The sequence below is a fragment of the Diceros bicornis genome, chromosome 36, assembly GCF_020826845.1.
Source record: "Diceros bicornis minor isolate mBicDic1 chromosome 36, mDicBic1.mat.cur, whole genome shotgun sequence".
NCBI classification, from domain to species: domain Eukaryota; kingdom Metazoa; phylum Chordata; class Mammalia; order Perissodactyla; family Rhinocerotidae; genus Diceros; species Diceros bicornis.
The window spans coordinates 8639798-8664932 of record NC_080775.1 but is presented as its reverse complement, the minus strand read 5'-3'; the positions used below and the strand labels follow the sequence as shown (position 1 = coordinate 8664932).

Sequence of the window (25135 nt, the reverse complement as noted above, 5' to 3'; positions counted from 1 at the left end):
ATGGGAGAAATAAAGGATTAGATTTGATATTATAGTGATGATCTATGGCAGAAAGTTGACAAAACTGTAAAGTTCTTGAGGAAAGAAATTCTTCTTCATCTTTGTAGCCCCCAGTTCCTAGCATAGCTCCTGATGTATAGTGCATGGTCAATGAATATTTGTTAAATTGAATTTATTTCAATGGTACTGCTTGCTATTAGAATGATGTATTTGGAGGGAGGGATAAAGCTTTAGAAAATGGTTGATATGTATTATGTCCTTTTGGAATCTAAACCTTAAAAACCTTATTGGTTTCCTTTATATTTTCTCGGCTCTCCATTGCCCCAGCCTCTGAAGGAGAACACCTGTCCTCTTAGAGAAGTGTAACATCAGGGTTGGAAGCATAGATTCTGAAGGCCTGACTGCCTGGATTTAAATCCAGCTCCACCATCCATGAGTCCTTTAACCTCTCTATACCTCAGTTTCCTCATCTGTAAAATGGGGATAATGGAGTCGTTATTAGGATGAAAAGAGATAAAATATTTAAAGTACTTAGAACAGTGGCTGGCACATAGGAAGTCCTCTGTAAGTGTCAGATATGGCCATTTGTACCCAAGTAGACCCTCCTGCTGGTGCCCTTGGGTCCCTGGATGACCCCAGGTGAGCTCTTTGTAGAATGGTTGGGACAGCTGTGTGGGACTCTCCCTGTGGAGGGAGCCTCCCTGTTAAGTGTGTGGGAGATGCCCCAGCTTAATATAGGTTCGATTCCAAGCCCTGCTGTGCCTTTGGTGTCTGGTATTAGGAGAGCTAAGTCCATCCCTTTGCCTGGGCTCTCCTTGGCTTTAAAGTGGAGTGAGAGATTTGCACCGTTGCTAAGTTCTAGATTAAAGAGAACATAAACACCTCCCTTTTAGTCCATGCCCACACATCCAGAGGCAGCATGAAACTAGGCTGGGCATTCAGAAAGTTAATGAACCCAAAGAAATGTTAAATAACTGTTTCAGCTGTAACTTTCCCTTACGTTCAGACTGTGTGTACATTGTAGAAAGAATTATCAGTTTGTTTGCACAGACATAGACGTATATGTTTCTTCAGCCAGAAATTCTGGGGATGAGAAGCGATGGGGGAAATTATCTGGTTCCCTCAAATATGGTACATTTTGCAGGTAGATAAAAATCACTCCAGTCAGGGCGATGGATTGTGGTGATGGGTACACAACTTCATAAATTTACTAAAAATAATTATATACCTAAAATGGGTGAAGTTTTTGGTAGGTAAATTTCATTTTAATAAAGCCATTAAAAAAAAAAAACCACTGGAGTTGGAAAAAGAAATAGGTGATCGCAGTCACAGTAAGAACTCTCAGTTTTACTTGGTGTTGGTAGAACAGCATCAGCATAGTGGAATGAAATTCTGAGCTAATCCAGAAAGCTCGTGTTAGCTGGCAGTTTCAATCTCAATCAACCGACCATCCATTTCTCCATCCTCCAAGACCTGCCACAGACACCTGCCACTGTCCCCTGACTTTAATCAGAGCTGCTCATGACAAGCTCCTCAAAAGCAGAAACGGTGGGTGCAGGTGTAACATTTAAAGCCTCCTCCTCCGTGTGTGAGAAGGTTCTGACAAGTAGAGGGGATCCCCAGGGGCGGGAAGCGAGGAAAGAAAGGCAATGAAGGGAGTAAAGAGCTAGTCGGTTCTCTAGTCAGCACCCTCCAGCCCCCAGTTACATTGAGGTCATCTGAGATTGTTTCCAGTCGCCCCCACCTCCTCATTCTGTGCCCTTTTTTTCCCTCTGTGACTCTTTCTCCTTCCAGATTCCTGCACCCAACCCCCTCCTGCCCTTTCCAAAGCTGTTCTCAGAAAAGGGTGTAGAAACCATGCATGCTAAGGTAGTGAAGACTTCTAAGCCAAGGTACCAGCAGATACCTTCAGGGGAAGGTTACAGACAGCGGGATAATCCTGTGCCATTGCTATTTGCTTAGCAAATACTTGTCAAGTTTCTAGACAGGCCCTGTAATCTGGAATCACCCCAAATGTGCAAATGACCTCTCTTCCCACCTCTCTTCCCACCCCCGCCCCTACATCACTACTGCTAATGCTTGAATGCTTGCGAGTGAACTGCAGCCATGAGTGTGCTTCCAGGTTAAGGAGACGAGCACAAAGGCTTGAGCTGTCCTGTTTGGTGTCCCGCAGGCACAGACATCAATGGGGCCCTGCAGGGGGCCATCAGGTTGCTCAACAACTACGTGTCCAACAATGACATTCAGGACCGCAGCGTGTCCCTCATCATCTTCCTGACGGACGGGAAACCCACCGCCGGGGAGACCAACACCCTCAAGATTCTCAACAACACCAAGGAGGCCACCCGAGGCCAGATCTGCATCTTCACCATCGGCATTGGGAGTGACGTGGACTTCAGGCTGCTGGAGAAGCTGTCGCTGGAGAACTGTGGCCTCACACGGCGCGTCCACGACGAGGACGACGCGGGCTCGCAACTCATCGGGTCCGTGGTCCGCCCTCTTGGGACAAGGAGAGGCTCTCGGAAGGGGGGTGAGGGTTGGACTCCGTGAGAGACTCTGAGGGGAGGGTGTCTGGCTGCGCCTTAACCTCAAGTCTGCTGGACACGATCGTAACTCATGACACCGTGAGACGTTATGATGGGTTTTGAAACCAGGCAGATCTGGGTTCAAGTTCTGGGCGTGCTTGGTGACTTCAGGCAAGATTTAAGACGGTCTGGGCCTCAGTTTCCTCATCTATAACATGAGGATTATGGTCTGTTGGCAGAATTTAATGAGAAAATTTACGTAAAGTATTGGCCGGATGGTGCTCACATGTTAGGTGCTCATTAGCTCTTGTGGTTGTAATTGTCTTCTTGACATTTCAAAGCACTTTCTAGTATATTTACTCTAATTCCACCCCGTGAGGAAGGTCGGAGAAGTAGTGTTACCTTCATTTTGCAGTTAAAATGATCATATTTTTATTTTGAAGCAAAATGACCAATTAAAAATGGTTACTGATTATATCATTTTTTGAGGTGGAGAAGAAACTAGGATTCAGTTTAGTGCCTTGCCTCGGATATCGTGTTGCCAAATACAGGGTATGACTGTTATGATTCGAGGAAGTGTTAACTCCCAGTTCAGCATTATGCCCTTTAATTTGCTTTACGGCATATACAGTATATACTTAAAGGAAAAGTGAGGTTTGGGTAGATTTACAGGTGTTTAAAAGCCATAATCAAAGAATATTCATTAATGAGAAATCTAATTGGAGGTCTCAAGGTGGGCGATAAAGATAGGTCCTTGGTATGGAGCTAGCCATCATTTTTCGCTGGCATTTTTGCCAAAGATTTAAATAAAAACACAGATTTGCTTCCCACATTTTCAAAATTATTGAAAACTACACTCAAAGAGGAAGAATCGAACACATTGTATAACAGAATTGAGATTCAATGACGTGTTCATAAGCAAAAGCGATTACACTGAAACAGATCAACTGCACTGTCACACTAGTAAAAATACCAGCAATACCTAACATTTATCGAGAACGTACAATATGCCAGGCATTTCTACGTGTACTATCTCATGTGATCCTCACAGAAATCCTTGGGGTAGGTGTCTCGGGCTAAAGGCGAGCTACCGTGCAGAGGACTCTCCCCTGTAGTAGTCTGGACCGGCTGGACTCTGCTGCATGAAGTCATTCAGAGACTCAGGTTCCATGCATTGTATTGCTCTGCACCCCTGAGGTGTCGTCCTTAACTGCAAAGTTGAAATTAGGTCACTGTCACTTCTGTATTCCAGCCCCAAAAATGGGGAAAGAAAAAGAAGCCAAGGAAAGAAAGCTGTTCTATTTTAAGCAGGCATTGCCGAAGTTGCGCCTGTCACTTCTCTTCACACTCCGTGGTTGAGAACATGGCCATGTTTGGCCACCATGGAAGCTCAGAGATGTAGTTTGTAGCTGGATGGGCTTGCGCCTGGTTAAAACTCAATTATTATGAAAGAAGGGCAGAATGGGTTTGAGGGGACAGCTGGTAGTCTACCGAAGTAGTTACTGTTAACATTCCAGATTTATAGAGGAAGAAACTGAAGTTCAGAGAGGTTAAGTCACATGTCTTGAGCAAGGATGTGGCTGGGGTAGAAGTCTAACTCCACAGCCCGTGCCCTCTAGATCTCTGGAAAGGGGATTTTAATTGTCTCCTTACTCAGCAAAAAGCAACCGTGTAACATAACTAAGAGAAAAGCTAAAGCAAGCAAATGCTGCACTACACAAAAGCAGAATGTCAAAGTCAAGGTCAGATTTAGATTTCTCAAGTGTAGTGGGCTGGTTCAGGTGCATTTGGAATATGTGTTTGGTTCCAAGAAAAATGTTTAAGAGGCCCTTTGAGAAACCTAGGTGTGTACGAAGGAAAGTTACCAGTAGTGGTTACAGAGTATTGAAATTTTATCATATGAAGAAGAGTTATGAAACTGGGGATGGATGAGGCTGCATAAAAAGAAGACTTCAAGGAGCACACAGCAGTGTTTGTCAAACATCTCAATGTCAGTGTTTTTTGAGCGTCTAAATGTTGAAGAAGGGTTGGACTAATTCATGCTGTGTTACTCCAGAAGCAAAACTGAGACCAATGGGTGGAAATTGCAGCGAGGAAGATTGTGATCTACCACAAGAGGTTCCTCCTCTTCGTCAGAGCAGTTGAACAGAGGCGAGGAGGCCGTGTGAGGTAGTGAGTTCTCTGTCACCAGTGGTGTTCAGCTACCACTGCATCGTCTCCTGTCAGAAATGTTCTGCTGGGTAGAATGCTGGACTCAATTGCTTCTAAGATGAGATCCACTCCTCCAACAGTCTATAATTTCCTTAGGACCTGTCCTGTCAGCAGTCAGTGCAGGGCCCTGACTCTCTCTCTGTCCTTCCACTCCAGGTTCTATGATGAGATCAGGACCCCTCTCCTCTCTGACATCCGCATCGATTATCCACCCAGCTTAGTGGAGCAGGCCACCAGGACCCTGTTCCCCAACTACTTCAATGGCTCCGAGATCATCATTGCTGGGAAGCTTGTGGACAGGAAGATGGATCAATTGCACGTGGAAGTCACGGCCAGCAACAGTAAGAAATTTGTCATACTGAAGACGGACGTGCCCGTGGGTCCCCAGAAGGTGGGGAGTGACGCCACAGGAAGCTCCAGGCCCAAGGGTGATGGCAAGGAGGACCCCAACCATCTTGAGCGTCTCTGGAGCTACCTGACCACAAAGGAGCTGCTGAGTGCCTGGCTGCAGAGTGATGACGAGCAGGAGAAGGAGCGACTGAGGCAGAAGGCACAGGATCTGGCTGTCAACTATCGCTTCCTCACCCCCTTCACCTCCATGAAGCTGAAGAAATCACTACAGATGGAGAATCTGGAAGACACCCTGGGCATGTCTGCTGCCACAGGGCCGGAAACCGTCATGCAGAGCCTGCGAGGCACTGACCTGCAGCCAGGTAACGAAACCCCAGTGATGGCAGAATGGGAGGAACCTGACATGTCTTTCCCAGCTCCTTTTCAGGCCAAGGTCACCTCAGCAGTGGTCTGTCTTATTTTATTATAATTTTTTTTTTCCTGAGGAAGATTCACCCTGAGCTAAGATCTGTTGCCAGTCTTCCTCTTTTTTTTTGCTTGAGGAAGATTGGCCCTGAGCTAACGTCTGTGCCAATCTTCCTCTATTTTGTATGTGGGTTGCTGCCACAGCATGGCTGACGAGTAGTGTAGGTCCGCGCCTGGGATCCAAACCCACAAACCCGGGCCACCGAAGCAGAGCACGTCGAACCCAACCACTATGCCATGGGGCTGGCCCCCTATTATATTATAATTTTTGTAAACAGTAGCCATACATGCAGCTTCTCTCTTCAGAGAGCGTGTTTGATTGTTGTGTTTATGTTGTTATAAACTGTGGATCTCTGTAGAGAAATTAGAAAAGGTGGCATTTGTCTTAGAAATGCTGCCCAGTGAAGTCAGTCTGTCAATAAATCATCAATATTGAGTACCTGCCACATGCCAGGCATTACTGGAGGCACTGAGATGAGCAAACAAATAACAAATATTCGTTTTAAGTGCCTTTCTATATTTTTAAGTACTTCAGCGTTATGTCATTTTATACGTCTGCTTTATTTTGTCTTCCTGAGAACATATGGAAGGAACTAAGTTCTGGATTCTTGAGAGAATTGACCCTTTACATACTTATCGCTCAGCATCTGAACATAAACTGTCGTTATCTGTCTTGGCGCCATTTTGTTGGAGGGACTTAGGAGCAACAAGAACAGGAAAAGTAGTTCAACCAAAGGAGAGGATTGTAGTCTCAGTAATACCTGCTTGTGGAAAACACTGTGTTTTTCATGTGTAACGTTTTTATTAAATTCCTGTCGAGTTGGAGAGGAAAGTGACATTAAGCAGGAGAAGGAGAGGGAACCGATGTTAAGCATGGCCTACGAATGCTGTCTCCTTTATTCCTCCCACTCTCAACTCTGAGAAGTACGGGGCCATGGCAGAGAGAGCACGAACTTAGGATCCAGACGGGGCTGAGCTTCAGCTAGCCAGCCCTCTTAACCAGCTGTGTGGCTCAGGACAGTTTTCTGAACCTCTCTGAGCTTTTATTCCCTTGCCTGTAAAATGTAAATAATAATAACTTCCCTGAAGGACTGTCACAAGGAGTAAATGTTTAAAGTCTTTGGTACATAATGAGTGTTCTACAGATGTTAGATACCCTCTCCCATGAGGAGTGTAGAACTAGAAATTTATTGAAAAGTTCAGACCCCAATGTAGAGGTTAAAAATTATATGGTGCCTTTTTTTTTTTTTTGCTGAGGAATGTTGGCCCTGAACTAACATCTGTTGCCAGTCTTTCTTCTATTTTGTATGTGGGTCACCACCACAGCATGGTCACTGATGAGTGGTGTAGGTCTGCACCCAGGAACCGAACCTGGGCCGCCAGAGCAGAGTGCACTGAACTTAACCAGTAGGCCACTGGGGCTGGCCCTTAATTTTAGTTTTTTTGAGTGTCTGTGACAGCAGCCACCCGCCAAGGCTCCTCAAAGCAGCCATCCAAACTGAAAAGTCCTTCCTCCTTTGTGGTCTGCCTAATTCTGCCTGTGCCTTGCTGGCCAAGGACCAGTGTGGAGAAGGCGGCGCTTGAAAACCATCGATCCTTTAATCTTCAAGTTTCTGTGAGCGGGAGGAGCATAATCTTGTTAATACAAACAATTTGAAATAAGATATTAATTTTATTTTATTTACAGAAATTAATTTGCTTTTAGGTTATTCTTTGATTTAATATTTACTTTTACCTGCTGCTTTATGAGTTGTACTTACAGCTGTACACACTAGATTATAACTGTATTTTTTTTTCACATTTTTTGTATTTTTTTAAATTGTGGGAAAAAAGAACAGATAACAAAATGTACCATCTTAACCATTTTTAAGTGTACAGGTCGGTAGTGTTAAGTATATTTACATTGGTGTGAAACAGATCTCCAGAACTTTTTCATCTTGCAAATCTGAAACTCATGTACCCATTAAGCAACTCTGCTTCCTTCCTCCCCCCTCCATAACTATATGATAGAATATTTTCCCCTATTATGTACACAATCACAGACAAGAAGAATACTATCTAGTTCATAAGAGAATAAAATAATTAAGGCTCCACATGTTACACTTTAACTTGTGTGTTGTGAGGCCAAGCTGCTTCCTTAAAACAGATGGTGTCCTTACCTTGCCACAAATGTACCTGAGAACTATGTTTTACTCATCTCAACCCTCTCTCTCTCTGTTCCTCTCACCTCATCCTCTTTAATGAATAACAGTGGTTCTTCTCTTCTTTCTCCTTTCTAGGACTTGGTCTTAAGAAACCACACAACCCAAGAATTAAAGTCTCCAAAACATCAGGTAAAGAAAAGAATGTGGCTGTGTGTGATTTGAGAGATTAGATGTCTAGAAAGTGGACAATCGGGAATTCCCGGAAGCCAGTTAAAATACCAGCTCATAGAGCAAGACATGAGGACTCATATTTATTTAGCACAAGCCAGCAGCATGAGGCAATTCTAAGACCCAGGAGCATCATTAAACCATTACGTAAGCACCACGGATCACACAGTCCCAAGGAGCCCTGATAGAAGGGAAGATGGAGAGCAGAGGCACAGTTTCATCATTATTGAGCTTAAAAGATATTTGTTTTTAGAGATCCGAAGTCTACATGCCTCCAGGTTCTGGTGTTACAAATATTTGCAACATGCAGATTCTTTGTTAATTTTTTATTATTTTATTACTTTTTTAGTCCTTGACTTTGGAAGGGAAGAACAGATAAGATTACCATAAAATTTCCTTTGGCCAACTTCCTGGGATTATAATAAAAATCCAGATGGAATAACAACACAAGGGCTGGGTTTTATTCTTAAAATGTACACAACGCCTTTGTAAGTCTTTATTACCGCCTTGCTGCGGGTGTGCTGGATGTTCAAGTTCATAAAGCCAGGGACATCCTAGAGATTAGCTGTGGGGATAGGAAAGGCACAGTCTCCAATGGATAGCGTGTAATTCCTCTGAACACACACACGCGTTATGGAATGCAAGAGAACCATCCTCTTGGACGCTGCATGGAGTAATGACTTTCAGACCTTGTCTCTCTTTTTTGAAGCAAGCAACATCTTTCCTTGTAAATGGATTTGGAAGATTTGAGTAGGAATGATGTGGTGCGAGCACAAGAAACTCTCAGAGAACTGTCACATAGTTATATTCATACTTAAAAAGTGCCAAAAATATGGCCCAGGGCTTTTATCTCCTATCGGTGTCATTTTTTTCATCTACAAAGGACCAGTGCCTTGTATATCTTATATGTTACCATTCACAGGATGATTGAGGCACTTCATGGTGAGATCAGCCAGATTCTTTCAAGGGCCTTTCTGAGTCATGCTGGGGGCAGAAGGGGTTTTTCAGCAGTGACACCAAGGATATTAATTTGCTTGCAGCTTGAAAAGACTGAAAATCCTCCTGGTCTACACCCCCCACCATATACAAATGTGTATACATACGTGTGCACATAAAGTAGAGAGGTATTCAGAAATGCGTTGTGCTTGGTATATAAATTAGAAAGAAACTAAATCTCCAATCTTTTGAGAGAAGAGAATTGATGTAGACTCTCAGGAAATATTTTGTCTGTACGATAAGCAGTGCTGTTCATCTTTAACGGAAGTGAAAATGAGGAGAATGGGCAAGGAATGGGGCCAGCCAAACTTTGTGGTCTCATCTGTGGACAAAAATTTGAGAGCTGTAAACTCAGTATGACCCAGAGAGGGCTTTCCACTGTCATCGCTGACTGTACTGCTAACCTCCTGTTGACTCTGCATGCTTCACTTGTCACCAGCCCTAAACTGGTCTTGGTCGTGACTACTGTCATTGCAAGGGCTGTCTACATATGGCGCCATGAATGTCTCAAGTGTCGTGGCCCTCTGGTCCTAGGAGAGGAAGTGTTCTCATCCACATCTCTCCACCTGGGTAGTCAGAGGAGAAAGGAAACGACTCGGGGAGGCCCCACAGGAAACTGAAGATGTGGGCTCAGCAATAGTGGGGGGGGTATAGGGATGCCTCTCTTTCCTTCCTGTGAGCTGCTTACCTCTCAAAGTTTAGTTGTCCATGTTTGAAGTGTGGTGAAGGGAGCGATATATTTGAATTTAGGGGACCTGAGTTCAAATATTCACTTTCCCATGTACTAACTACGTAACTTTGATGAGTCACTTTGCCTTCCAGTCATCCTCCTCATTAGACATTGAGGATCATTGACAGGATTAAATAAATAATTCCTGAGAAACTAGAACTGAGTACTCACACATGGAAGACACCCAGTGAACATCTTCTCCTTCTGTTTCTCTCCGTTGTTTCCCGCTCTGGCAGTGGACGGAGACCCTCATTTTGTTGTGGATTTCCCGTTGAGCCAGCTCACCGTCTGCTTCAACATTGATGGGGAGCCCGGGGACATCCTACGGCTAGTCTCTGATCACGTGGACTCTGGTAAGTTCTGCCCTCCATCGTGGCCTCTGGGCAAGGGCAAGGTCAGTATCGTGTCCCCCTCTGTTCATAAGATGGATGTCCCGGTATAGAAGGAGGCACATGGAGATGCTCAATGAGTGTGGTTGATGATTAATCAGAGGAGGTAGACTGCTGGGTTTGGAGTCAGGAAGACATGCATTGAAATCCCTGCTGTCTGACTTAGCTCATTTTTGGCCTTGGGCACTCGATTCTGGAGCTTCTGTTGTCTCCCTTGTAAAACGGAGATAGTTATACTTGCTCTGCTGGCCTCACTAGGCTATTATAAAGACCAAATTAAATGATGGATACGAAGTTGTTTTGTGAACGCATGAGTGCTGTATAAATTCACGATATATTGTTGTTATTGTGTCTTTCCATTCAAAAGCTGTAATGGTGGGCAGGTTGGAGTCCTGAACTCATCTCTCTCAGTTCTCAATGATTCAGATGTGTGGCCCAGATGTTAATGACACAGCTCTGTGTGCAGTGAACACGGATGTAACACGGCTCCGGGCCCCTTGGTTCTGTAGGGGATTGGGTAAAAGAGATTCGTATATAAAAAGCTTCTTGAGTTACATGCAGGTAACAATGCCTCAAGGATGGCCATGTGGACGGCCACATTTCTCAGTCCTGGGAGAATGAGTTTCTTCAAGGCTAAGTTACAGAGTGCCCCCCAGCCGGGTGACACGTGTGATGTAATTATGTAACGTTTGATCCTGGGGCTCCTTTTCCGTTTTGTTCTCTTGCAGGGCTTCCTAGCCTTTGAGCTAAATCTTGACTTATTTCTAATTCAAAGGGCTCAGGAGTGAGATGGGGCCTAACTGTACTCTTTCCTGGAGATGCCCACTCCCCTATGAACTATTTCCACTGTTTCTGTGTTCAGCATGGTGTCTATGATGGGAAACTCAGTGGAAGATGCTTGGAGCCTTGGAGCTGAAGTGCCTGGGCTCTGCTCATGCTGGGATTTCTCCTTTTTCCTGACTTTTGCCCCAGGAAAGGCAATTTTCTCCTGGAATGTCAAGATTTAGGTGAAGATTATCCCCAAAGCAGAGAAAACAAGAGTTAATTATAGCAATCTTTTATTATTGCAAATTCCCTCTTTACCTGTGAGCAAAACACATTTACCCACATTACCCGATTCAGTCCCAAACATCTCATGTGGAATTTCAACCTGTGCGCTATTCGACCGGCCAGAGAGCATGGAGCCCTAGGGCCTGGCGCACAGGCGTTGCTTCAGTCTAGAAAAGCTGCAGCTGTGTTAACGAGGATGAAAGAGAAAAGAAAGGAGTTCTATTTGGTGGCAGTTGACAGCTTACACATATGCCACGTCCTGTGATCCTCACAAGAATTCTGTTAGGTTTTATACCCCCATTCTCCAGATGAGTAAACTGGGGCTTAATTTTTTAGAGTGACTTATCCAGAGATGCACACCTAGAAAGTGGCAGAACTTGAGTTTGGGGACTAAAAATAATTCTGACCTTTGCATTATACCATTCTGCTCAGTGGCATCACGGGATCTCCAAATCTGGATTGGTGGAAAGTGGTAGATGAGAAATATGTGTTAAGGTCATACGAGACTCTATGTCACTACAACCAGATACTGGGATGAAAGCAAACATGTAAACCCCCTTCTGTGATAGCTTGACCCAAACCTATGTCATCCTTCCCCTACCCCAAGATACTGGTCAAACATGGGGAAAAAATTCACTCCTACCTTCATGCTTGCATTCATTTATTCACTCATTCAGGAAGCACTGAATGGCCTCGACATGCCAGTCAATGTTCACGGTGCTAGAGATACAAGATAAGGCCAGAGGAGGAAGGAAATTCTGATTAGATGCCTTTAGTGTGAAAGTGGGATGGTTTTTCTAACCATTATCCTGTTCCCCTCCGTCTTTGAGGTGTGACAGTGAACGGAGAGTTAATTGGGGCCCCCGCCCCTCCACACGGCCACAAGAAACAGCGCACTTACTTCCGAACCATCACCATCCTCGTCAATAAGCCCGAGAGGTCTTATCTGGAGATCACACCGAGCAGAGTCATCCTGGACGGTGGGGACAGGCTGATCCTCCCCTGCAACCAGAGCGTGGTGGTGGGGAGCCGGGGGCTGGAGGTGTCGGTGTCTGCCAACACCAGCGTCACCGTCACCATCCAGGGCACCATTGCCTTCGTCATCCTCATTCACCTCTACAAAAAGCCAGCACCCTACCAGCGAAACCACCTGGGCTTCTACATCTCCAACAGCAAAGGCCTCTCCAGCAACTGCCATGGACTCTTAGGTAGGCAGCTGATAACCTTCACGCAGGGTTCAGGGGATAGAATTCAGCTTCCCAAAGTGAAGCGATATTGCCAATATCTTTAGCTTGATTGAGAAGTTCAATAGGAATGTGACGTGTGTGTGTCTATATATATGTCTTATCTCATGAAAATTATATTTCTTGCCTTCTGACTACTCTCTGGAATAGGAATGGGCTTTATAAACTAATTCTTGCTGGCTTTCTGAGAAAGCAACAAAGAAGTTGGGAGTAATCTTCTGAGGTCTGGTTCCTTACTCTCAGCAAGAAGATACAAATAAAGGGCCGTCCCCAGCTCAGCACTGGGCATGAGAAGTGTGTCCCTTCTGTAGGCATCACCCACACTGCTGAGAGCAGCAGCGGTCCCCTCTGGCTGGCTGTCTTCAACGTGTGATTTCCCATGGGCCCCTTGCCCACAAGTAAAGAGCGAGCTGCTGCCAGGGCTCGGTTTAGAAAGCAGGATTTCCTGGCACTTGAGCTGGAGCGCCCGGCTGCCAAGCCTGAGCTCCCTCGCGCAGACGCAGACCTTATTCCTTTGGCCTTAGACGTGCCCTCAGTTGACCTGGAGAATTCTGATGATGCGGATCAGGAAGTAACTGAACTGACCGCTCCCGACGCCCTCAGTACCCACCCACTAATGCACAGCGTGGAGGAAGACCATGACCGGGGAGGAGAGAGGGGGAGACCTGACCTCCCTCCCTGTTTATCTGCCCCCGTCTTGGCCTCCTCTCGGTAGACCTTGCTCTCTGTTGGTTAGGCAGCTTCCCAGTGTTAGCACCTGGGCAGCTTCCAGAAGTGGAGGCCACCACGAAGAAATCCTCAGGTCTGTCCTCTCCATACCCTCCGGAACACGTGCTCTATCACTGACACTGGAAATGGTGTGAGCATCTTCCGGCAGAGTCCAGCATAGGATTGCAGTCGATCAAAAACCTTCCCGCCTCTGTCATCTGTAATTCCCCCTTTCTGGGTAACACATGCGTATTTGCTGCTCACTCGTGGCCTAAACTGAAGTTAGATTTTTCAACAGTTTCGCCTGCACTTGACCTAGACCTGATGCTGTTTTGTCCTCTCAGGTCAGTTCCTGAACCAGGATGCGAGACTCACAGAGGATCCTGCCGGGCTCAGCAAGAACCTTACTAATCGTCCATTCTCTAAGGCAGACGAGAGGTCTGAGACGGTCCTGGAGGTGAAAGGGCACCAAGTCCCGGTGGTCTGGAAACAGAGGAGAATCTACAACGGGGAGGAGCAGATAGACTGCTGGTTCGCCAACAACAACGCCGCCAAACTGATTGATGGGGAGTACAAGGACTATCTGGCAAGCCATCCTTTTGACTCAGAGACTATGTTTGGCCTGGGTACATCCAGAGGACTCTGACACTAGCAGCCTTAATGTAAGAGTGCATGACAGGGAAATGGTCTTCGGGGACACCGTGGTGCAGTCCCTTGCCACTTGTGCGTGACTCGTCTCTTGGCGGTTAGCTGCAGCCCGTGACCTTCCCCGCTGGCGTGTAGGTCCGACCTCTGCTTGAGCAAAGAGTAGGGTCAGGAAGCGGAAGTGAAAATGTTATTTCCTTCTACTTCCTCCTCCTGCTTCCCCTTCCCTACCTACGATAAAGATGGTGGCACCAAGGGGGAAAAGTCATAATTAAAGCAAGAAGTCTATATCTTGTAGCAACTGGCTTGTCCATCTCGTAGCTACCACGCGGTAACTCTGATGAAGGGAGGTCGCCGCAAAGTTTATTTTCTCTGTGGAAATGACCAAGTTTGGGCACTCTGTATTTGCCTTATACTAATGCTTAGGAATCTCTCCTCTTAGTACTGCTGCTTCTCCAGATGTGTGGCCAACCTCTGCCTCAGGGGAACCTCTCATTGGGCCCAGGCCACGGGTCAGGAAATAGTGTGTAGATTTGATCATTGTAAACAATTAAGTCTTTTCTTCGAAGAGGATTTTCTTCTGCTGTGATATCTTGCCCTTGAAAATTAGTTTTCATTTTTCAAAAATTGATTGAAAATAGAAAATCTATATCCCAGATACCCACATCTTTCTAATGGGCTTTGTAAACCACTTGACTTTGCTGTTGGATATTCTCCTATTTATTCCAGGCAGTTAAGTGCTTTTAATAAACAGGACAACCTCATGTGGATGTTTTTTACTGGCCTGTCCTGGTACTGGTGAGCCGGCCCATTGAATGATGAATCTTTTACTTGGCACTCTTCAGCCTGTGTCATAATTCCGGGTCTCGTTTGCTCCCAGTCCTCCAGGAGGTGATAAATTAGGCTCTCTCAGGACTGGAATGGGAGGTGGAGGCAGCACAGAGCGCGTCCTTCAGCCCGCTTACAGGAATCAACGTGCACGTCCTCAGCGGCAAGGGCGGATGTGCTTACGATGTCAAAGAAGCCCTTCCCACATGTCAAATAGGCAAAGCCAGGGAATCTGTATGTGTGAGGGGCTTTGGTTCCAGAACTTGGACAAATCTGATCCTATAAGGGGAGGGTTAAAATCAGGGCAGGCTTCAAAAGTCAATGAATGTCACCCTTCTCGTTGTGGACACATTGCTTCCTCTGTGAAGCTCGTTCGTATCATCCGTGGGAGGCGAGGCTGCAGTTGGTGTCGGTGCCTCCTTTCTCATCGTCCTCACCAGTGCATGTGTTTTGCTTGGTCTTCTCAGGACCACTGAGGTTCAGAAAGCCTGGTCCTCACGGAGTGAGGAGCGTTGTCAGGAGGCAGACGGATGCAGGGGGCACTTGAGCCGAACTACGGAGAAAGAAAGATTTGGGTCAGAGAGATAGAACATTTTGATGTGGGGTTGAATTAAATAAAGGCTTTTGTGCTGGCTCGACAGGAGGTTTCTTTTCCAGGCGGGAGTGACTGCACATGATGCATCCTTAGCACTTGGAGAGAAATCAGAGTTAAGAAAATTGTTTATCATATTTACTCTCCCGTGGGAAACGTTTGAGCAGCAAAACGACATCCACATGTTCCTGTTGGACCAGGCAGCTTCAGGAGATTAAGTCGGTGCTGGGGGATTTGTCAGTTCTGTCTCAGAGTCTCCATCTCTCTCCACTTGGTGAACCCACCAGACCACGTCCTGCCAGCTGTGTTATTTTGGACTCGCATCTTCCCAAATTCAGCTGCCTGTTTTCATGCCAGTGATGTGGAGACACCAGCCCAGACTGCTGGCAGATGCTTGCATATTTTAGAGCTCAGAGGAGGAGGAGAAGCCTGAGCCCAGGCTAGCCTGTTCAGATTCCAGGGGGACCTTCTGATTATATAAATCTCATCCCAGCTGGGCAGGCATCCCGTGAGCCAAGAGGCCAGCCCGTTGTATCAGCAGCTGGAGCAATCATCTATGTTCCGGATGTGGGCCTCAAGGCTGTAGAGGGCAGGATGTTACTAGCCGTTACCAGTTGCTACTGCTTTTGTGGCTACCTTATCTAAGAGCAGAGAAAATATTCCAGTGGGCTACCCATCACTTAGTCTCCTACTCAGAAAACAATTTTTTTTTTTTAGTATCAAGGTTGACCTTTTATTTTAATGTTTTTACTTTAGACAAACACCACATTTCTTTCTCTTCCTCTTGAGTTGTCCATCCTTTTTTATCGCAGAAGGTATTTACCATTAAATTTTCTGTTTTAGCCAGAAACTGTGCTATCTGTGAGCCCAAAACTCCACATCAATGTTATACTTAGGATCTTTTAATTTGACCGAAAAATGTAGTGTTTTCTGTTGGCCATATGTGTTGTGAATAGCAGGCTCTTTTCAAGTCAATGCAGAGGAAAGGAGGAATTCTCTTCTCAGATGGGGAAACTGAGGCAAGATGCAGTTGGGTGATATTTCCCACGTTATATAAGACTTAGAGCAGGGCCAGGCTGCACCTCCAAAACTCATTCTGCTAGCTTTGACACAATTTCACCATCTGGGCAATCATTTATTTTCCTCGAGCATTAAAATAAGCAGAGGGGGGCCCTAAATGAGCAGTTGAATGAGATTGAGAATTATGTTGCAATTAGGGGAGTTAGATCTCAGGTTATCATCAGAGCTAATATTGATGAATCTTAACAATTGACCAACTGGGAACTTCAAAGTCTCCATCTCTGGGTTCCTGTATCCTCCTGCATCTGAAAAAGAGGCATCTGAATGGGTCATCTTTTAGGGTCTCCTAGTTTAAAGTTGCACATTCCCAAAATAAAATGGACTCAACATTCTCGACCCATCATGCTGGATGCTTTATCTTCTTCCATTTGACTTTTTGATGATTTACTATTTCAGGCTAGAGGGAGTGGGCGTTTGAGAGGATAAACCATTGGGACACTCCATCACAGCTGGGCAGCTGTGACGCAGGGCACCTCTTTGTTCCTATCAGGTGTGACATTAAATCTTTACTTGAATCATGTCTCCTCATAGGTGGGTTAGGGACAGGATTCATATCTTTACTTTTACCTCTTGGCTAAACTGAATGCTATGGACTGAAGGTGTGGGTCCCACCAAAATTCACATGTTGAAATCTAAATCCCAATGTGATGGTATTAGGAGGTGGGGCCTTTGGGAAGTAATTAAGTCACGGGGGCAGAGCCCCCATGATAGGATTAGTGCCGTTATAAGAAGAGACGGGAGAGAGAGGATCTCTCTCCTCTCCACCACGTGAACACAGGGAGGAGACAGCCATCTATGAACCAGGAAGTGGACCCTCATCAGACACCAAATCTACCGGCGCCTTGGTCTTGGACTTCCAGCTTCCAGAACTGTGTGAAATAAATATTTGTCGTTTAAGCCACCAGTCTATGGTATTCTGTTATAGCAGCCGAAGCAGATTAAGACACTGAAGCATTCAAAATATGAATTCTTTTTCCTTACTTCAAGCTACCCAGAATGTGTACAAACAATGCTGTTACTAAAATCTGAAGGACTCTTGGAACCGAAAAACAAGATCCAGCTAAAACAAACAGCAAATAAAATAACACAGCTAAGCAAATACTTAGAAATGTGTCTTTAAATATTTAGTTTCGTCAGTTTAAAATAATAAATACAGCACAAGATAGTTCACATTCAAGAGACATTTTCCTTAAACAAAAATTTGTAAGAGAGTGACGTTTAAAAACAAACAACGTATTGGTATGTTTATGTTTTGAGGGAAAATGGAATTAGGGCTATAGAGAATAAAACTCGATGATTCTTGCTGCACTGCTTGTTTGTAGGAATTTCTGAATTACATAAAATTGTATGTGAGTGGAGTAGTGAGAGACGTCGAAAGAATAACGTTAAAACAACGCAAATTACCATATAGAACAGCAAATGTACAGCAGCCATTCCTGACCTTTTATAAAACCATCAAATACGTAGAGAAGTGTCTGAAGCCTCTCAGTCCATCATTTTCTGGGGACTCTGGCATCCCAAAACTTTTACACGCACTGACTGTCTTCTTGTTCGGTACTTCTTCCATTCAGCTCAGGGGCATTTTCCCTCATCAAGCAGCCTTTCTAGCTTGTGGTTCTGGCATTGCCACCTCCAGTTCTGAGTGGTCTTCCCGGATCTCCCTTAGATTCCCATTGAGCAGTGTTAACCTCTGAATGGAGTAGCATCTGCGTACAACCAAACCAGACACAGAAAACGAGTGACACCTCGCTGGGAGGCTGTATTAAAGAGAAAACCAGCAAAGTCCTGATCCCCAGGGTGTGAAGTCAACCTCTCTGGGCTTTGGCTTCTTTATCTGTAAAATGAAGGGACTGGACTAGATAACTTCTAAGATCCTGTGATCTTTATCTTCTGCCTACAGATGAAGATACTTCCTGAACTTTGAAGTAATAAATGCAAAATGATTCCGTTGGTGACTCCAGTGTATTTCGAGATCCAGTGTTCCAAACTTAGGGATTCAGAGGAAAACAAAGTTCATGCCTCCACGGAGTTCACGGTTTAAAGCAGGTGATAGAATGAATGACAAGATTGAAACAGTGTGAGAAATCCTGTAGGAACTCTGCAGAGAGTTGTTATCTGAGCACAGAGGAGGCACAACTAGGAAGGTCGGAAGGCAGTCGGAAACCATTCCAAAGATGGAGAGTGTTGAGCTGCAAGGAAGAAGAGCACAGACAGAGGCACCCACATAAAATATTTTTTCTATAACGTTAGGCAGCTGGGAACATCTTCCAAACTGAAGCAATCTTCTCACCCCATTCAGTTTCAAATGCACTGTCGATTCTATCGTTATGGAGAACCCACAGTGCGTAACACTCAGCGGAACCCCAGGTTCCTCGCTGCCTTGACCCTGTCCCGGATCTGTCACCAGCCCTGCATCCACATCATCTATTTCCACCCCTCCCCTCCAGGGATATGGAGAATGCCTGGGGAAAGGCACAGAGCTCTACCAGGTGTCCACTCAATCAACAGGGCTCCTGCTGGCATTCAGCAAAACTTAAGTCATCTGTTTTCCCTGAAGTGCACTGGCCTCAGTGGCTACTGCATTCCGCTTTGACTTTCTAGACCACATCCCCCCACAGCTTTCCACAGTAATTTGCCTCCTACTTTGCTGAGAAACTGCAGAAGGAGCTCCCTCATTTACTCTGTCTCATATCAAAGTGGCTCTAATGTCACATGGCTCTATCGTCTTCATACCCCCGTCCTTCCAAGTATAACGGTCTACCTTCATCCCGGATCCCCTTTCTTTTCACTTCCTCTGGGCGTTTGCCTCAATTATTCCCTTTCTTTCTAGAATCTCCAGACTCTTATTCCCCACCAGGTTCTTTCCTCTTGATTTCAAGTTTCATTCCAGAGGTCTCCTCTGGTCTTAAACTGTTGTCCCCGATCGGGATCCCTTGGGCTTCTATCTTCCCTTTTATTTTGGTTTCAGGCTTGTGCTCATGGTACGTTTTCAACTCTCATTTTTTTTCACCTCCTACTCAGTTGCTTAACTCACCGGATTCAGCTTCTGTCTTCACCACATTAATGGAACTGTGTCTCAGACGTCATGTTACCATTCCTGACGTCCAATTCCAGCTATAGCATCTTCAACCTCCACTGAACGACAATGGTGGCCTCTTCCTCTTTTGTGAAATTCTGGATCCCTTTGCTTCTTTTATACAATTAAAAAATTTTTTTCCTAGTCTCCTTTGCTGATTGTCTTTCTTCCTACAATCTGTGGACTTACCTTAAGATTTGTCCTTGGTCCTCTGAGCTTTCTACTCTACACTCTCTTCCTCGGAGATCTCCCCCATGTCATGGCTTCAACATCTGGCTCTGCATAGATGGCTCCTGAATACAAATCTGCAGTGTTGACTTCTGAGGATGCCTCCCTTTAGTTAGTCCAGCATCACTGCAAATTCAGGAATAAAAGCAAACTTTCCATCTTCAAAGCGTCTATAATTATATTATACGGATTTGGGATTTGGGATCTGGGAGGAAAGGGGAAAGTTCCAGCATGACCCTTTTCTATTTTGATTGTTGCAATTAAAGGTGAAAATGTGGGCACGAGCGTGTGTGTGTGTGTGTGCGCGCGCGCACGCGCTGGTACATATTTCATAGGCAAACTCAAAATGAGTTTTTAACTCTGAGTTCTTCCTGAAAATTCTCTGTTAATCACATTATTTTCTCAAAACAACAGCTGTGTTTGTGGAAGAGAAGGCCCAATGTCTTGATGGCTCATTGGGAATTTCTGGTTATATAAGACGAAAATCACATGTCCTAAGTTTATTGATATGTCAATTAAATCACTTCATTGTACTACAAGTACAAAATTCATTGTAAATACATTTTAGTGTGCTTTTCTGAAATAAATTTTATTTGAAGCATATAAGGGCAATGTAGAAAATACTTCAGATATTTGAATGTGAGTAAATGTCTGAGTGGTATACATATACTCTTTTATCCTATAAAATTTCCTACTGGAAGTCTGCCTCACATCACTAGGCTGTTTCAGTCATGAAGATACATAAACTCTATAAATGTTCTAGAACACTGAAGTCCATCTATTCTGAAAGTTCACTTGAAATATTACAGAGGAAACAAACCTTTCCAAGAGAGCAGAAACCATTCAAAGTCTGAAGGTTCGGTTCAAAAGTGAAGTGGATTTGCTTTTGAAGAAGGCTGGAGCCCAGGAATATTCTAGAAACTAAAAGTTCTCCTAGACAACTTGTAGGCAACAACTTACCCTTTGAATATCTTCATCTGCCTGCCTGAAAAACTAAAATAGAACACTTTGAGAACTTGTGATGAAAATATAGTATAAAACCTTGTATATGATTAAAGGATAGTAGCATTTTAAATTGTTCACACAATTTTCCCAGAATACTTCAAAACAAACACATTCACTTACTCATTCAACTAATATTTCGTGGGCACTAACTAAGTGGAGGGGATAGAGTGTCCTCCCCATCCTGCCCTGGAGATAATATTTTATGTAATTACTTGTCATAAATGACAAAGGTGCTCATACAAAGGCTCAGATAGAATATGTGGGGGTTTAAAAAGGAAGAGACTGTTCTCAGCCTGGGAGGGAAGTGGTGCTGGCATTTGATCCAGGTCTTACCGAACCAGTAAGGTGGGAGGGGAAAATGCCTGGGAGCATTTTGTATAAGAACTTCTTTGTTCTTAATAAAAACACTATGAAGGAAAAGAAAATAAATTGCATAGAAGAACTAAAATTTCAGGGAGATGGAAAGACTTGTGCTCATCACAGAGCTGATTTCTGAGCTTAGGCAGTTGGTTGAGGTATCTCTGTGCTCTCACGACACTGGGATGCTTTGGAGAAAACAGGAGCGGCTTGTACTGCGACTGCCAACGATTGCTGGACCCTGAATCCAGGATCCCACCTGTATCACGGGGGCAAAGGAGATAAGAAGGATGGCGGAAGGGCATTCTCTTACATGTCCCTGAATTCAGTGATTTCAGTATTGCTTTTTGCCTCTAAAAGTGAGTGTCCACTCTACGGAATATCAGGCTGCTTTCTGCCACTGGTCTGGGCGCGAAGTGGGCAGGGAATTCTGCCCGGGCGGAGACCACAGGATTGCTCCAAGTGCGTCTTAACTCCCTTTTCCTTAGAAACGACATCCTAGGAAACATCTCCCAGTTGGGAGCTGTGTGAAGCAAATCATGGTCTGCTTGGAGGACATGGAAACACCTCTGGGGAGCTCAGGGCCTGGAGAGTCAGCTGGGGAAGGGGGGTCCCAACCCCCAACCCGGTTCAATACATGGAAATGGAGAAAGGCAGAACTCACGTGCATATTCAGTGGCTTTTAAATGTCACCTGTCTTCCTTGGGAGAGGCCCAGACAATGCAGCTATTGATGTGATTAATGAGACGCTGGGCCACACCTGGCAGAGAGAGACTCAGGCTAAAGAGGCAGAAGCACAGGGAGCTTCTCTTTTTCTCTGTCCAACACTTAAAGCCATGCTAGGGTGACGTGCCCTAGTTTCTAGCAAGTCCGGAGGAGAGCATAGGCATCCGGCAGAGAGTAAGAAAGGAAAGAGCCCCGCATAGACTGAGCTCCGGGGCCACAGGCCAGTGAGAGCTAGTTCCCAGTGGCTGGAGAACAGAAGGATGGGAGGTGCTGTGAAGAACCCTGTGGCCCCAAGGTAAAAACAGTTGAAAAACTGTCGCCTGTGTCACTGCCCAACCTCATTTGCACACCCTTCGTCATCACAGTTCAGACGAATGAAGCAAAATTGAATTGCGAACTGCCCAGACGTAGACCAGGCAACAATTTCTGAGGGTCTACTGAGATTCTACCGGCCTGCCCCTTGCTTCTATTTCCCACGTAGGGCGGGCGCCCTTTCTGAACCCTCTCCTCCTTTCTTTCATGCCCTTTGCCTGGGGTACCCTCACCCCATGGCCTGGGAGCCACAGGGGAGGTCAGGTCCTATCCCCTGTGTCTGATCTGCTTCCTCATGTCCACCACTCCCAGATCTTTTCACCCCAGGCACCTCGGTCCCAGAGTTTGGAGGACGAGCGAAGGGGGAAGGGAATGGGAGAAGTAAGGAGGCAACTTCCCAATCCTTAGGGAGCCAAAAGGCGTCTTGACAGATCACAACATCTGTTTTTTTCTTTTGCTTTACTTTTATGAATTTATTTCATAAACTCACATAAAGTTGCAAAGGTACGTGTACAGGATGTTCCTTGCCGCTTGCTAATAACGATAAAAACAAACACATAGAGGGGCCAGCCGGTGACACAGTGGTTAAGTGCGCGCTCTCTGCTGTGGGGGCCCGGGGATCACAGGTTCAGATCCCGGGCCTGCACCGACGCAGCGCTTGTCAAGCCATGCTGTGGCGGCGTCCCATATAAAGTGGAGGAAGATGGGCATGGATGTTAGCTCAGGGCTGATCTTCCTTACCAAAAAAAAAAACCCCAAAAAACAAAAAACAAACACATGGACATGAAGCAATAGCCTAAATGGCCATCAGAAGGTGGCAGTGTCCATTTGTTACGGGCACATTCACACAAAGGTTAATGGCTATTACAATGAGGTAGATCTATGTGTATTAATACCGAAAGCTAACATACATGAAATTTTAAAACAACTTGCAGAATAGTATGTATAGAAGAACCTTATTAGATTACAACACCTTGATGCTTAACACCTTTTGAGTCACGGATATTTTTGAGCACCTGAAAAAATATAAAATCTACAATATGAAATCTCTTTAAAAAAAAGAAGACGCTAAACCCGTTTAATCCCTTATTAAGGCACTCCAAAGAGCAAGATCTTTTGCTGCCCTTTTCAGAGGGCAGCCATACTACAGTCAGACCCGAGTGTTGTGTGCTGAGATTTAAGCCTAATTCATCTCGGATGGGTCCTTACGTGACCCTCCCGCCCGGCTTTACTCCCAACTGCCCATCCCTTTTAGGGAGCAGAGCCGGATTCCAGGCACAATACCTAGAATTGTTGTTGTTTTCCCCTTAATTCTTCGATGCCTTTTCTCTGTAGGACTTGAACATGTGGACTGAGGCAGTTCCCAGGACCTCCCTGCGGGGTCAGGCTGGGGCAAGCCTCTTCTTTCTTGCTCCTAGGGTCACAGCGGAAGCTGAGACCCGGGCACCCGCTGATGACCACACAGTCCCCCGGGCCGGGCCTGAGTTATCAGCTCCCAGCTCGTTGGCTCCTGGCGCTGGCGCCCCTCTGCCTGGGGCTGCTAGGATTACAGCTCAGTGCACTGGCAGGAAAGGGGCGACAATCCGCCCGTCGTGTCCCCACGCGGGAGGTCCCGGCTGCTGGCGCAGCGAGCTCGCTGGCAAGAATGGAGCTTATTATGCGGGGGCAGGGGCGGGGGCCCCGAGGTGTTAAGCAGAGAAAGCGGCTGAAATTCAAGTCGCCGCGGTGCTGGCAGCCCGGCGCCTGCTGTTAGACAGGCCGATGAACTCTGATAAACCCGAAGGCACTCTCCCCGCACCCCCGAGTCCCGCCAGGCCGGGAAACTCTAGCACCCCTGGAGAGGGGAGGGCGCGGGGGAGGGCGCGGGGAGATGGAGGCCCGGGGAGGGGGCTTTTGGCGTTTCCAGAAGGGCAGGCCATTCAGCTACTGGTCTGGTGACACAGTGGGGTCTGCAGAGGAAGAGCACAGGCGGCGGGGGTCCTGCTGCTGCGCCCCGGGCAGGGGTGAGAGGAGGAGGGAGGAGGCGGAGCAGCAGGAGGGCCCGGGTCCATCATCGCTGGGGATCAAAGCCCTGCGTTATGACCAGAGGCTGGGGATGGAGGCGCCTCCTGGGAAAGGGTCGCTTGCCAAACCCTCCTACACAAGCTGAGAGTAGCCTTTCCCTCGGGAAGAGTGCAGCCAGCCTACAAACACTTCACAGGCCTGGAGACTGGAGACCAGCTTTCTGGGTGGAATCCAGATTTGTGTGCTTAATCTCAAAATCCTCAGCGCCCGTGCACAACAATGAGAATGCACCTAATGCCACGGAATTATACATCTGAAAAATGGTCAAAAATAGAACTACCATGTGATCCAGCAATTCCACTTTTGGGTATATATCCAAAGGAAAGGAAATTATTATCTCAAAGAGCTGTCTGCACCCGCATGTTCATAATATTCACATTAGCCAAGATATGGAAAGAACCTAAGTGTCCATCCACCGATAAATGGATAAAGAAAATGTAATATATGTATATAAGAGAATATTATTTAGCCTTGAAAAAGAAGGAAATCTTGTTATTTGCAATAACATGGATTTCATTATGCTAAATGAAATAAGCCAGACAGAGAAAGACAAATAAATACTACATGGCATCACCTATATGTAGAATCTTAAAAAAAAAAAAAAAAGTCAAACTCAGAAACAACAGAGAGTAGAAAAGTGGTTGCCAGGGGCTGGGGGTGGGGAAAAGGGGGTGAGGCTAGTAAAAGGGTACAAGCTTTCAGTTATAAGATAAATAAAATCTGAGGGTCTAATGTAAAACATGGTGACTATAGTTGATAGCACCATATTGTGTAATTGAAATTTGCTGAGAGAGTAAAACTTAAGCTTAAAAAAAAAAGGTCAAAACAGGCTCTTGAAGAGATATTTGCAGACTGATGTTGGTAGCAGCATTGTTACAATAACCAAGAGGTGGAAGCAATGCGTGTGTCCATCCATGGATGAATGGATGAGCAAAATGTGGTCTCTCCACATAATGGAATAAAATTCAGCCTTAAAAACAAAGGAAATTCTGCCACACAGTACAACATGGATGAACCTTGAGGGCATTATGCTAAGCGGAATGAGCCAGTCACAAAAAGACAAATATTGTATGATTCCGCTTCTGTGAAGTATGGAAAAGAGTCAAACTCATGAAAGAAAGCAGAATGGTGATTTCCAGGGGCTGGGAGGAGAGGGGAAAGGGGAGTTGTTGTTTAATGGG

General features: G+C 45.6%; 1 protein-coding gene across 1 annotated transcript in view; it reads left to right on the top strand.

The window, feature by feature from the left end:
- The window catches only part of ITIH5 (inter-alpha-trypsin inhibitor heavy chain 5), an 83369-nt gene extending 69533 nt beyond the window's left edge, over positions 1-13836 (top strand). The window contains exons 9-14 of the mRNA XM_058532855.1: positions 2174-2483; positions 4893-5449; positions 7832-7885; positions 9887-10003; positions 11920-12297; positions 13386-13836. Of these exons, the coding sequence (XP_058388838.1) occupies positions 2174-2483; positions 4893-5449; positions 7832-7885; positions 9887-10003; positions 11920-12297; positions 13386-13687 (1718 nt within the window). The 3' untranslated portion in view covers positions 13688-13836. The remainder of the gene's footprint in view (positions 1-2173; positions 2484-4892; positions 5450-7831; positions 7886-9886; positions 10004-11919; positions 12298-13385) is intronic.
- Positions 13837-25135: the final 11299 nt, after the last annotated feature.